The 14,646-nt window shown below is 53.5% G+C and overlaps 1 protein-coding gene across 2 annotated transcripts in view; it reads left to right on the top strand.

The window, feature by feature from the left end:
- PTPN9 (protein tyrosine phosphatase non-receptor type 9) overlaps nt 1-14,201 on the top strand; it is a 50,282-nt gene extending 36,081 nt beyond the window's left edge. For both annotated transcript variants that reach the window (XM_048867035.2, XM_048867036.2), the window contains exons 7-13: nt 1,334-1,662; nt 2,488-2,581; nt 4,843-4,912; nt 9,251-9,329; nt 10,743-10,893; nt 11,475-11,682; nt 12,406-14,201. In XM_048867035.2, coding sequence (XP_048722992.1) covers nt 1,334-1,662; nt 2,488-2,581; nt 4,843-4,912; nt 9,251-9,329; nt 10,743-10,893; nt 11,475-11,682; nt 12,406-12,620 — 1,146 coding nt within the window. In that variant the 3' untranslated portion in view covers nt 12,621-14,201. The remainder of the gene's footprint in view (nt 1-1,333; nt 1,663-2,487; nt 2,582-4,842; nt 4,913-9,250; nt 9,330-10,742; nt 10,894-11,474; nt 11,683-12,405) is intronic.
- The last annotated feature ends 445 nt before the right edge of the window (nt 14,202-14,646 follow it).

Below are 14,646 nucleotides of genomic sequence, written 5' to 3'. Positions count from 1 at the left end.
TTGCTTTGCTGGTCTGGGGTCTACCAGAACTCATAGGTAGCCTTAAATTAAAGGCCCAGTCCTGACTTTTTGGGCGGGGTTTAGGGCATTCGGCCTATTGCAGATCATATTCTAACAGGCTAAATGGAAAAGGCTTTAATTTGCAAAGTCCTTTGATCAGGCTTCTGGGCTTTTCCTGCAAAAGTGGATTGTATCACATCCAACTACTGTCTGTCTTAGGTTTTCACTTTTCATTTAGCACCACAGAATCTACAAGTAGTAAGGCAAAGCAGGGGTTTGCATTCCTTCCAGTGGTTCGGGTGTTTATATTGTCATCAAAATGTAAGGAGTGCAGCTTCCTGCTTTTGCTCCCAAGAAGGGGTTGAGGTACCATCGTCTCACTCCAAAGCCTGACCTTGGGTATTGGCAAATAATTTTATTTTTTAAAACAATCCTTTCTTCACAGTCCATTTCCAGGGCTGCCCATGAGTTCTGTTAACCATCTAGGGTCTGAAACCATTTCTTCCTTTTTGGAAAATAAGGACAGTTTTTTAATTCCCTTTTAATCATCAACCAAGAGATCATATTCAGACCTTGAATTTGGGCAGCATTTCAAAGTAAAGGAATTTAATCAGAGTGTACGGTCTTTCTACGGCCCCCGGTGTCTGCCACGCTCTATAGACCAAGTCCATGCCTGGAAGGGGTCCTCTTTCAGATAACTAGCAAAATGATGACCATAGTGTGAATGTTTCTTAACCAAAGAGGCTGTACAGCTGGCAACCTCATCAGTATCCTTAAATAACTTCAGATGGAACCATGTCCTCAGAGTTTAATGCTCCCAGGTCCTATAATGTTGTGGCTTTGAATTGCACCTGCCCTCCCCACTCCTCCTGATTAGAGCAGGAGACTTGTATGAAAAGCACCCACCTGAAATGTGGACTTCTCCCCAGTAGTCACAAATCGAGCCTTGTAGTCGCGGAAAGGGAGCTGTTTCTATCCAGACGGTTCACAGACCAGATCTCTGTTCTGCTCCAGCTGAGGAAAGGCAGACTCCCCCTACTGGAGTATGTCAGAACAGCTCCATTCACTAAAGAGACCAGATTTCTAAACAAGAGAATGGAGGGGAAAGGGAGCTACTCAAAGACCCTTTTGTGAGGAATTTTCCAGGCTACAAGGCTTGTAATGGCTTCAAGAGGGAAGTGGATCAGTTCACTTCTTAGCCCCAGCCAGACAGACTACATCCCCTTCTACGTGCCCACTGTCTCAAGCAAGCCCCTCTCTCTTCACGTACAGGCTGGTCAAGTCCATGCTCGGGGTGTGTTTCACCCCATCCCATCTCACTCTGTTCCCCCAGGTTCAGATGGTGAAGATGTCAGAGCTGAAGGAACACCTGCCCCGGGAATGTCTCCCTGAATACCTAGGGGGATCCCTCAAGCTGGACCCTCTCAGCTGGAACTGCCGGTTCCTCCCCCAGCAGAATGGCCACCCAGACCCGTTGGATGAGCTGATCCTGGTACCGCTGGTTTCACCGCGAGATAATGGCTCGGTGCATGTTCCTGGACCAAAGTGCATGACTGTCCATCAACTGATGGACCATGTGAACCGAAAGCAGAAGCGGGGAATCTACGAGGAGTACGAAGACATCCGGCGCAGGAGTCCTGCAGGGACCTTCATCTGCTCCCTGTAAGTATGCAAGGAAAGCCTCTAGGCACGGAGATGGCGGTGTCGGAGGGATAGATCACCAATGGGTCTGCAAAATCAGAACCATAGCTGGGCTTGCTTGACACAATCCCTCTCTTTTAATGAGGAAGCTGCTTCCATTCTCTTCATCCCGGGCTGGCTAGTCCGTGCAGCGGCAGCGGGTCTGACCTGAGTCTCTTTCCTCTCACGGCAGGCTCAGCAGCAGGAGACGGAGGGCAGAGGGATGGTTTAGAAATCAGCAGTAAGATTGAAAAAGGGACTCCTCAGACCAGGATGCATTTACTGTGCACGTGTCCACGTCTTACTGGCCTCGCCAGGGGAGAGCAAACCTGGTTCTGCTGTGTGCCTCTGCATGCAGAGAGCCACCAAACCAGCCCCTTCCTTTGTGGCTGTGCAAAGCCGCGGCCGGAAGGAGGCAGTGCTTCCAGCTGAGAAGGTTGCAGTTGTGCTGCGGGTGCCGGTCAGGTGCACTGGGATGGGTGATCCCTCGCTCTAGCTGCCCGGGAAGATTCAGCCTGGTTTATTATTGGATTGCAGACTTACCAGTGCTGTCCAAGAGCATGAGGGAGAACAAAGCAACCCTCCTAACATCATGATCCAGCTTACCAGAGACGAGAAGTGGGTGTCAGTTTTACCATAACAATCTGCTAGACGGGCCTTTCCCTAGATGAGGAAAGCCCTGGGTCTGATTGACGGCAGAGCCCAAACTCGGGCACCAGGCGCATGGTGTGATCTAGAACAGAGTCCTTCACTGCTTCCTGTCCGCTCTCTCTTCCTCACTTTTCCTGCCTCTTCGGTGCCCCACAGGGCTCCATATAACCAGGAGAAGAACCGATATGGGGACGTGCCGTGCCTGGACCAAACTCGAGTGAAGCTGACCAAGCAGTACAGCCGCTCGGAGGTAAGCAGGCAGAGTTTTCCCTGGGGCGCTGACTCTCCGCTGTCTAGACGGCCCCTCACCCTCATTCCTGGGGTGGCAGTCGCATGCTGGACATGCCTGTGTGCTAGGGTGAGTGATTTGCCAGCTGGGGCAGTGTGAGAGCCGTGCGTGGCCTGGTGTTCTGAAAGCACCGCGTAAAACTGTGAGGGTGGGTTTATTTTGGCTGGGGACTCCTCTCTCCAGCCCAGAGACCCAGCCCACCACCTGCTCCAGGCTTTCACATATGCCTGCTCCTTCACAGCATGGTCTCTCCGGGGGCAGCCAGCTCTGGGAGAGCAGAGGCTCTGGAGGGTGGGACCCTGAGGTGCTTTTAGGCCAGGTCCTTAGGAGAGGCTGGCAACTCTCTCCCCTCTTGCCGCTCCCTCCCACCCCTGAGGAACATCCTCAGGTCCTGCCTTACACTCCTCACCAGGTCCCTCCGTCTCCTACGCTGTGCACTCAGGACATAGGCAAAACCGCAGGCCAGTGTGGCTGGTGGGAAGAGGCCTCCCTCGGAGTTGGGAGACACCTACATGCTCTGCCAGCCTGTGGTGCCTCGAATTAGAGTCTCAAACCCACATCTCCCACCTGGTCGTGCATTGCTCTGAGCTTAAACAACAGCACAGGCCCTCCTCGTCCCTGCATCGGAAACCCCAGCACCGGTTACAGCGGTAGTGGAGAATTCTCCTGGACAGAGCCACATGCCTAGCAGCGCTGGGCAAGGGGAACCCTGAGGGCCTTGGCCATGCTGGGGTGACCGGAAAGGAGCACCCCATGTCCCACCCTACTTTAACACTCGGAAGAACGTAGGCCTTTAACATTAAGGGCTGGATCTTCATCTGAAATAAATCTGCCTAGCTCCATTGACTTCAGTGAGCTAACACTGATTTACACCTGCTGAGGGTCTGGCTCTAAGCATTAGCTTCTCCTCTGAAAGCAAGAGGGGAACTCGTTCGCCGGGTACGACGTTGAGCCCCGACAGCTAGCCAGCATCTCGCGCTATGGGCTCTGCTAGCTGGAAGCTCCCAAATGCCAGTTTCAATCCTCTGTTGTCGCTCTCAGCGCACATGCTCCCTGGTGAGAAATGCCTCCTGCCAGAGTGAATGTGGGGGGCACTGAGCCAAACAGTGCGCTGGGCTGGCTGCTCAAGGGACAGCAGTGTGGCACTCATTAAAAACAATAGCTCAGCCTGTCAAGCTCTGAACCCGAACGTAGCGCACGGGGAGGCTTCGGAGTAACTGCGGCTGCGTGAGCATGCAGCCGAAAATTGCTGACGAGAGCCTCGTTCATCTACCCAAGTTGGAGTCTTGGGGGCGCCACTCCTAGAATGGTTGATTATGACACTAACCCCTAAATCCATGAGAGATACAGCTCTGGGCATCACTCTGGGGTGCGTGTCAAGTTTTCAGTTGCCCCAGGAGGAACACAGACCCCTGAGTGCCCCAACTTGGGTCCTTGCAGAGAAAGGGATCTTTGTTCCTTTAAGCTTCCGGCATGTCTGAGCTTTCTATGCGAGGAAGGGAGTGAAGAGAGCCCATGTCCGGAACAGCCCTCTGCGTCCCTGGGCGACATGGACAGCAAGGCATCGTGGGAGGTTATTTGGGGGCTCTGATTTGAATCTGGTCAGACTTGATAGTTTCTCTTCCCTGCTGAGTTCGTTACTTTAAGACGCCTCCAGGTGATCGGAAGGGCTGGAGTTTCGCTCCATCTTCACTCCCTTCCCCTGCTTTTAGTTGCTATTTGATCTCTGCAGGCATTTGGGCTCCCCTCTTTCAACTGCACTCCTTCCCCCCGGTTATTTGTCAGGGGTATTTGGAAATAGCAATAGCCTAAGCTCCACCCAGCCTGGTGGGAGCAGGTTGCACGTCCCATGGCACTGCTGCCCCAAGTGTAACTGGCCTGTGTGGTGGTAGCATAATTGTAAACAGCATCATGGCTGTGCAATGGGCCGTGGGCGGATTTTGTTTTAAAATAGGCCAGTGTCAAAGTGTTTTAAAACTGATGCAAACCTGAGCTCCCTCCCAGAATGGAAGCTGGGTTGCGGGAGATGCCCCAGATGAGGTTCAGGAATCTGGGAACGCATGGTGCCCACTCCTCTTCTATCTGTCCCAACCTGCATACCTCAGACTCTTTCTGTTGTTCAGCTGACTAACAGCTTTCCCCTGCCCTTGGGCATTCCTCCTCCAGCATGTTGTGGTGTTACGCTCTGCGTGGTAACGGTCTGTGTATCTTTCTCTCTCCAGCTGACAGACTACATCAATGCCAGCTTCATGGATGGCTATAAACAAAGGAATGCTTACATTGGTACTCAGGGTAAGATCATACTCTTCTTAGAATGGGGTCAGTACGCCACGACGTGGCAGTGTCGGGGCAGTGAGCTGGCAAGTTGCTGTTCATATGATGCCAACGTGGCTGGCTGGGGGAGTCTCGGCACTGATCCAGTCTGTGCTCATCAGAGTCCTGTAAAGAGTGATTCTTGCCTCTGGAGGGGCTGGAAGGAACAGGGTGGAGCCATAGGCGCCGACTTCCCCTCTTTCCTGTAGGTACTCGACCCCTGCCCCCACTCCACCCTTTCCATGAGGCCCCGCCCCAACTCCGCCGCCTCTCTGCCAATATTCCAACTCCTTCCCCGAATCCCCACCCCAGCCCCGCCTCGTCCCCAGAGCGTGCCACCTTCCCGCTCCTCCCCCCTCCCCGCGCGAGCATGCGAATGCTGCCAAACAGCTGTTTGGCGGCAGCCAGGCAGGAAGCGCTGGGAGGTAGGCGGAGGAGCGGGGACGTGGCGCACTCGCCGTGGCAGGGGGGGAGCTTGGCTGCCGATGGGTGCAGAGCACGTGCTAATTTTTCCCCGTGCGGTGGTGAGGTGTTGGAAGCATCCCTAGAGTATGGCTGCTTGTGGGAGGAGCTCACTCAAAGGGGTGGGGAGGGGAGATATCGGGTGAGAGCTTGATCTAAAGCCCATTGGAGTTCATGGAAAGACTCTCATTGATTTCAGCGGGCTATTCATCAGCTGTGTGTAGGACAAGTCTGGGAGGTGAAGCAATAGTTTAGACAAGTCACTTCGCTTCTCTGGGCCGGTTTGTTCCCCTTCTGGAGGGTGGCATGCTTATTTCTCAGGCCCTACAAAATTCATGGTCCATAATTTCACAGTCACGGGATTTTTAAAATGATAAATTTCAAGATTTCAGGTATTTAAATCTGAAAGTTCACGGTGTTGTAACTGGAGGGGTCCTGCCCCAAAAAGGAGTTGTGGGGGGGGAGGGTTTGCAAGGTTATTGTAGGGAGGGTTGCGATACTGCTTCCCTTACTTCTGCGCTGCTGCTGGGGGCAGCGATGCTGCCTTCAGAGCTGAGCAGCTGAAGAGCGGCGGCTGCTGGCCGGGAGCCCCGCGCCGAAGGCAGCAGTGGAGTAAGGGTGGTATTGCCACCCTGTCTGTGCTGCTGCTGGCGGGGAGCGGCCTTCAGAGCTGGGCGCCCGGCCAACAGCTGCCGCTTTCTGGCCGCCCAGCTCTGAGGGCAACGCAGAAGTAAGGGTGGCAATACCCTGACTCGCCCTCGCCCCGCGAACTCCCTTTTCGGTCAGGACCCCCAATTTGAGAAACACCGGTCTCTCCCTGTGAAATCTATATAAGACGGGGTACAAGCACGCAAAAGACCAGATTTCATGGTCCGTGATGCGTTTTTCCTGGCCATGAATTTGGTAGGGCCCTACTTATTTCCCTAGCAGCTGGGTGCTGTGAGGGTTAGTTAACGTCCGGAGAGCTCTGTGCAAAGATAAAGTGCTGCAGAACTGTTTCCTGCAGAGTGGAGGAGCAGCACTGGCCGGGGACACCAGACATCCCTCCCTGCAGGCTGGCACAAAGCCCAGAGGGCCGGGGGAGAAGCTTGGCCAATGCCCATTGAGAAGGGAGAGCAGGGATTTTGGGGGGTGGGGAAACGAGAAGTTTGGCGGAGAGGGGGTGTGACCACAGGCGATCCAGAGGCACAAATGCAGCACGTGTGGACGTACCTGAGCTAGCTAGCCTGCGAGAAACAGCAGCATGGCGGCAGCTGCGTGGGCTGGCCACCAGAGCACGCACCGCGGGTCCCCGGCGGGATTATACTCGGGCAGCTAGTTCATGCCCCTGCCGCTTCGCTGCTATTTTTAGCGAGCTAGCTGGATCCGAGGTAGCGCGGGCACGGCTGTGTGTGCTGCAGCTGTGCCTCCCAATCGCAGCACGCACATACCATTTGAGGCTGATATCTCAAAGGTGCTGACGCCCATTCAAGTCCAAGGGGAAATCAGGCCAAGTATCTGTAGGCCCCGCGGGCAGGGAATGGGGTCTGTCCTGAAACATGGCTTCCCTCTCCCATCAGCCGTATGAGCGTACGGCAGCCGAAGGTCTCACCCAGTACTGATTGCCTGTTTGGAAACGAGCGTCCTGGCTAAGGCAGATACCCTCTCCCGGGAACAGTCACAGCCTGAGTCTCTACGGCACTTGGCACCACGTACGTTGGTTCCTTTTGAATCAGGGACCTGCCGTGCAATAGAAGCATCCGTCTCGCTGTGCTGGGGCTTGCAGAGCATCTGCCTGCATTTAAGGAATGATCCAAGGCCCCTTTTGCCAGAGCTCGTATAACTCTCATGTGCCCTGGGGTCTCAGGGAATGGAACAGTCCTGGCAAATCATCTCGCAGGAACCTCCCCCGTTACTCCTCTGGGGAGCAGTTGAGCCATTGGTCAGGACAGAGCAGGGGTGGGACAGACTGGCTGGTTTTATTTGATTTGTCCATGGTCCAGCCATGTGGTCAAACTTTAAAAAAAAACAAAACAAAAACAAAAAACCCTTCCACAAATTATTTGCCCCCAAAGTATGTATCAAATCACTCAGTGCCGTTGCCTAGTTACAGAGCGCGCTCTCTCTCTCTCGAGTACCTACATCCCTGTTGCTCCCCAAAAAAAGTGTTTCAAGAGGATCACATGGTCTCCTACCAGACAAACAAAATCCCCATCAATATTTCCAACTGAATAGGGGCGTAGCAGCATAAAGCTCCCCCGTCAAATCCCAGTGAGCTCACAAGGTGCCTGGTGTGCATCTGGCAGCAGAGATGCTGTCTGTTGTGGAGCAGCCCCCCAGGACTCCTCATTTTGCAGCAAGTCGTGGCCTGACAGAAGCATCTGCCTCAGTTTCCCCTTTTAGAGTCCCTCGAAACAATCCAAATGTTCTGGTGGGGTTAATTCATTACAAAAGTTTCATGTATATGCATCATAACAAGTCCCATAACCATAGTCCAGAATTCCCCAGCATTGTCCAGACAGTACATGCAGTATACAGCCCTGGCATCTCTTGCCACACCCTGGCTGTCCAGCGCAGCCTCAGTGTCCCTTGCTATGCCCTGGATCTCCAGCGCAGCCCTCTCCTGGCCTTGTAGCAAGCCAGCCTCCCCAGCCTTCCAGCTGGAGTGCAACCCCTCTGTTGCCAGCTTCCCCACAGCCTCTCTGCTGGGAGCATCCCTCACTACCCCAGGGCCTCTCATGGTTCTTCTGGAGATGTCAGCAGGTAAGGTCCTCTGCTGCTCTTCCTGCCTTCAGCCTTCTCTGGCCCTGGCCAGCCAACAAACCCATCTTGCTGCTCTTCAGCCTTCTCCCAAACTTGCCAACTCCTCCCTCTTCCCAGGGAGTGCTTGCGGAGAGCATGCGGCAGTTGTCCCTAGAGAGCCCCTCCAGTCTCCTAAACTTTCCTGACTGACTCATTGGGTCTCTCCCAGATCTTTTCTAGCCTCCAGGTGCTGCCCCACCCTCTTAATGGCCAATTGGGAGTACCGCTCTGTCACAGGCACTGGACCTGCCTCATTTACACGGGCCAGCCCATCCCTGACGCAACAGCGTTCTACCACAGAAGGCTCAGCTGTTTTGTTGTCAACACCTTTCTCAATGTTTACACAAAACCACCACGGGGTCTAGGGTCCACAGCAAATTCACAACCCTACCTCCAGCTCTTCCCAAAAGCTTTTCATGTCACCACATTGCTCTTCACAAACCTGGTGGCATGCAACTGAGACATGGCCAGCAGCTAAGCGGGGCCAGAAGAATGGGGTGCAAACCTGTGGCACACATAGCCAGCTAGAAATTTGTTGGCCATTTTAAGCACTTGGCCTGTATCGTGTTTGGTCTGCAGGAGGAATGGGTGTAGTGTTTACAGTGGGTCATTTTCCTCAGTTTCTTCCTACTCTAGCCACGTTCTCCAGCCATGTGAGCTGGCTCTGGTACCAGTGACAGCAACGGTAATGTGGCTGGGAGGGGAAGGGAACTAATACCAACCACCCAACCGTTAATAATCACACAGGAGTGCTGGGCAGTGAAGAGCAGGAGCTACCATATGTGCATTTAGAGCTAATACTCCTAGAAGCTCCATGTAGCATCGCAGTGACCCACATGATTTGATGAGGCAGCCCTAGGGGATCTGTTGTCGTTGTTAAGTGCTGATTTGCCATACACCAATGGTCCAGGTGCTGCCTTCTTGGGTTGTTCCTGAGGGTGTGGCCAGAGGGGACTGGCTGGAGCAATCCAGTGGGAGGTGCAATTTGTGCATCCCCACGTTCACTGGGATGCTGGATGAGAATTGATGTGTCCAACACTTATAACCTTTCTCACATGTGATCTGTCCTGTCAGGACCTCTGGAAAACACGTATTGCGACTTCTGGCGCATGGTGTGGGAGCAAAACGTTCTGGTGATTGTCATGACAACCAGGTGAGTGAGTGTGCGTGGAGAGCAGAGACCCACTCAGCCTCTTGGATGAGAGGTCCTGGCCACTTGGGGACATTCAAGATCCTATGTCCCTTTTTACAGAATGAGAGTTAGTGCCATGGTGCAGGCTGAAGTCTGGTTTGGGTGACCACATTTTGTTTCCTTAAATCTCTACTCCTGGGACTTGAGCAGACAGCACCGGATATGGCATAGCTTGCTTTCTTCTTCACTTGCTGCCCTAAACATTTGTAGAGGTGTTGTGCACTGTTAAAGCATCTGCCATATTCTGCCCAAGAAGTGGCTGCATTTTGATTGTTGGTGGCTGTAATTTATACATGTGTATATATGTATAGGAAAAGTTCATGTGTATATGTGTATACGAAATGCCACACAAATTTTATATATATACATACACGCACACTATATATATATTCACTCTGTGTGTGTGTGTGTGTATATATATATATATATATGCAGCGAGAGTTTGTATAGTACTTATAGTACTTTGGGATCCTGTTTCCCATTTCTAAAGCCCGCTCCTTCTGTGACCTTGGTCAGGTGATTTAATCTCCCTGCCTCAGTTTCCCCATATGTAAAATCAGTCTATTAATATCTGCCCCCATGGAGTTTTGAGTCTCTTAATGTTTGTGAAACACACTGAAGATGTGCGAAGCATTATGATTATTTTAAGTGTGGAGTCTGATTTTCGCATTCTGGGGAATAGCTGACATCAGTGGGTCTCCGCTTTTTCCATACCTGGAAGGGTAGGATAACTGCAACCTCTGATGCTTGCTGGTGTCCACCACTCCAGTTGAGAGCCCCTGAACTGTTGTTAACCGCCCTGTCAGGCAGGGCTCACCGCATTCAATTACGGTTTGATCAGGTTTACAAGGTTCTCTCCACAACCATTATGGCTGGAAACCTTTTTTTTTTTTTTTTTTTTTTTAAATGAAAAGGCAAGAAAGGAACAATGGTTGTGACTCCCAACCTGAGTACCCTGGTGTATGTCGAAATGACCTATCAGATTCATAGGCCCCTGTAAGGATGGATTAAGTGGCCCAGCTGTTTGTCTGAGTGTAGTGTTTACCAGTCTGACATGTGGCTGCCCAGCATTTGGGGAATGCTGTCAGGTCACTGCTAAACCTCAGCAGAGCAATTGTTTCTAAGGTGCTTGGCTCATCACGTCCTTCACCCCTCCTGCAGGGGAGGACTGTGTCTCCCATTTCCCTCCTCTCCCATTACCAAGCAAGGTCTGAGTATAGGGTACGGGCAGGTGAGAGCCTGCCAGCATGTCTGTGACCGAGCTGCCCTGCAGGTCGGTAGGTGGCTTGGCCGGGATGGAACAACCTCCCCGATCCGCTTCAGGGAGGAGGCAATGAAGAACCCACCCTTCTCCCCACCCCTTGTATATTACAGGCTTGAGGAGGGAGGCAGGAGGAAGTGTGGCCAGTACTGGCCACTGGAGAAAGATTTCCAGGTGTGCTATGGATCCCTCACTGTCACCAACCTTGGGGTGGAGAACTTGAACCATTACAAGAAAACCCTTCTGGAGATCTATAACACTGAGGTAATCCCCCGCCCCTTGCTGCAAGGAACCTCTCCAGGAAGGGGCCAGAGGACTAGGCTCCGTGGGGGAAGGAGGCTGCAGTCCTCACTGGTGCCCGTGAAGGAGCAGGCAGCGTGGGTGAGCCCCAGCTGCCATCCTCTCGGCTGCCTGCGGAGAATCGCAGCTGCGTGGGGAGAGGGGTACGGCCACCTCTGCGGAAGGGAGAAACGTGGGGTGGAGCATGGTATCTCGGCAGCACTGTGGTGTGGGCCATCTGGGCTCGGGACCCCACTGTGCTGATGAGCTCTGCTGGCTTGGAGAGAGGTTGTGTCTGGGTTGTTTGGCATTGATGGCGGCCTCCTGATCCCCAGCTGGGAGATGGGACCCTTGGGAATGCTGTATGTGGGTGATGTGACAGGAGAAGGGATGGGCTGGATGAGGGAAGGCCCATGCTGCTGGGCTTGCAGTGGCTGGTGTGCAGCTGCTCCAGGAAGAAGAGGGAATGCCTGGAGTCCCACGTTGTAGGGGCGCTCCCGGGGCGGATGGGGGTAGGGGAATGGAATGGAAGCAAAAAGCACTGATGGCGGGGCTTTCGCACCCAGCACAGAGAGAGGCGTCTGGTGTCCCATTTCCAGTACTTGAGTTGGCCGGATTACGGCGTCCCTTCTTCAGCTGCCACTCTGATCGACTTCCTGGGGGCAGTCAAGCAGCAGCAGAGGTTGGCGGCCAGTGTCCTGGGGCCTCGCTTCAAAGGTCACGCAGGAGGGCCGCCTATGGTGGTCCACTGCAGCGCTGGCATCGGCAGGACAGGTAATTCTCTCCAACTCCGGAGAGCAGGCTGCCAGGGGAGCCCCTGTAAATAGGAGACAGAGAGAACAGAGTGAAACCCTGCTGGCGTCATTCCTAGTGAACCCCTAGGAGGCGCCGCAGTTCAGAAGGAAATAGCTCTTCTTTCTTCTTACTGTATTTCCCCCGCATGGGATGCTCTCCAGACCCACTGTGAAGCCACAGAGACTGTCACCCTCCCCCGGTACTTTCCAATTCCAACTCCGCGCCCCATGGGGCTTTTTGCACACTGAGGGCTGGCTGTGATTTGTTTCTGGTTCAGGCAGTCCTTAGTCCCTTCCCGGGAGGAGCCATGTACCTTCAGCCTGAGAGCTGGGATCCCGAGAGCGTCTCTTTGACATGGCAGATTGCTCCCAACTGGGCTGGTCCTTCATGGGAGACTCAGGCGGGAACTCCTTTCTGTGGAATCCGCCTGGGCACATTGACAAGGACACATGCACGCCTGGAGCCTTAAATCCCTGCATGTCCTTCAGGGATGGAATTCCTCCCCCTTGCAAGAATTCAGTGTTAATCTGTGGAGTTAGGGCAGGCGGTTCCCCAAGGGTAGCTGAGATTGTAGGACTTCTTAGGACAGTAACTGGGAGTCTACAAGGGGGAGCGGGGAGCGGGGTTGTCGGGTGTTTCTGTGGGGTGGTGCTGCTACAGTGGCAGTGTTTTGATGGATGGCCTGTTTGTCCCCTCCCTCAGGTACCTTCTGCGCGCTGGACATCTGCCTCTCTCAGCTGCAGGACATGGGCACGCTGAACGTGCCCCAGACGGTGATGCGGATGAGAACGCAGAGGGCCTTCAGCATCCAGACCCCCGAGCAGTACTATTTCTGTTACACGGCCATCATTGAGCATGTGCAGAGAGAGGGCCTGCTGCCCCCCACTCCCACACGGGCAGGCCAGGAGAAGAGCTAATGGGGACACAACCCAACCCGAGGGCAGGGACTGGCTCTCCTGTCAGTCACGACCAGCCCGCCTTCCTCACGACCAGTCTGGATTCAGCAGAGCCTTCAATAACCAAACTCCTTTGTCGTAGGGCTCCAACCTTTCCTTGGCTAGCTGGTTCTGATGAATCACAGCTAGTAGCCACTGACTAGCGACTCGTGGTCTTAACTATTACCACCTGCTGTTGAACTGTGCCTTATTCAAACCAAATTGTGGCTGCCACTTGCCAGGGGTAACTAGAGATAAGTGGGAAGAGGATCTGCTCCTCAGTATGATTTTGTTTTTGTGGGACCACCTGAAATCCACCTGGAGGACTTGACTTAAATAAATATCCATTTCCAGTACCACCCAAGCCTTGGGCTTAGAAAAGGCACATACGTCAGTCTTACCTGCCACTAGGTGTGTGTGTCCGTCTGTATGTATGTGTGTATATAATATATACTCCATGTGTTCAAGTCTAGCCTACGAAAGTATTCTATAGATACATATACACACGCACCTGGTTCTGGCTGCTCCTGGGGCTCAGTGTTGTAATGTTGTCTCACTGCTGTGATTTCTCGAGTGGGGAGTTATAGCCTTGCATTGTTAATGGCGCTGTGATGTTACTGGCTCTGTTTTGTTTTGTTCTTTTCACTCCTCTGCTGCAGCTGTAGAAGACGCACACTCGCTAGTACACACGCACGTCAGTGTACAGACCACGGCGTGAGTTGTGCTGATACATTCCTGTTGGATCGGAGTGGTGCGGAGACGCTGCGCTAGGCCCAGCTAGGTCAGAGCACATGCTACATCCCCCTGCCGGGGTGCCGTGCAGGGGTTACACAGTCTTACCTGTCTTTTATTTGGAGGAGGGGTCCCGGGGCCCATCTTTTCCCTTGAGTGAGGAGTTGCAGATCTTTACTGTGATGAGGGGACCCTTCCTTCCCAGGCTGGAGATGACTCACCTGCTCACTAGGGGGCAGCGACGGGCAGCAGTAGGTACAAAATGTTGCAGGGCAGAGGGCTGTGAAGTGCTGTCAGAGTAACTGGGCGTTATCAAGGAAGTCTGAACTCAACTGATGGTGGTAACTTACTTCTGTGCTAGAAGCGGTGCTTTTCCAGGGAGTCCCCCTCCTGCCTATCTCTGCCAGGCAGACATCATCGGGATGAGCTGCGGCTGCCAAGTGCCAAGCGAAAACCACCTTAAGGTATAGAAGCCAAAAACCTGGAGCAGGTGCTTACCCCTTCCTTCCTGCCCCGGCGGTGCCCGGCCTGCCATTCAACGCACAGACTGTGCAACCCCAGCCCTCCCAAGTGCTGCTGAGCTATCTGACCATCATGCCCCTCCTTCCCTGCCCAGGGAGGTGAGGTTGGCAGCTGAACAGACCCTCAGTACCTTTATACTGTAATAAGCTCTCTGAATGTACATTCTTATTTTTACAACCTTTTCGGTTTTGTATTTAACGTTCACTTGATCGAGCCAGAGCTGGAGATCATTGTAAATGTTCCTATGCGCTGTCGCATGGCGAGACGGTTTTTGTATTTACGTATAAATATACCTACAGACGATCCGTACGCCTTGCTTCATCAATGCAGCCGCTCGGGGAATGGGAGGGGAGTTGAAGTGAGGGAGTCTGTGGACACAGAGTGAAAGAGGGACTGGGTTAGGATTGTGGGTCTGACAGCCTGAAATTTAGCTTTGTCCAGGGGGACCCAGGCTTGGTCCAGTGTCCAATGAAGTCAATGGGAGTCCATCCTTAAGTCCAGTGGGGGCAGCATCAGGCTTGCAGGGGGTTAACCAGTGCAGACCTCTCTTCCGCTCCTGTTGGCCTCAGCGGGAGTTTGTGGCTCCATGGGAGAAGGACCTCCTAGGTCAGGGGTGGGCAAACTTTTTGGCCCGAGGGCCACATTGGGGTTGCAAAATGGTATGGAGGGCCGGGTAGGGAAGGCTGTGCCCCCGCAAACAGCCTGGCTCCCTCCCACTTCCTGCCCCCCTCAGAATCCCTGACTCATCCAACCC

Source organism: Caretta caretta, chromosome 10, assembly GCF_965140235.1.
Source record: "Caretta caretta isolate rCarCar2 chromosome 10, rCarCar1.hap1, whole genome shotgun sequence".
Lineage (NCBI taxonomy): Eukaryota > Metazoa > Chordata > Testudines > Cheloniidae > Caretta > Caretta caretta.
The sequence above is the reverse complement of the archived record's forward strand: the minus strand, read 5'-3'. Positions and strand labels throughout refer to the sequence as shown.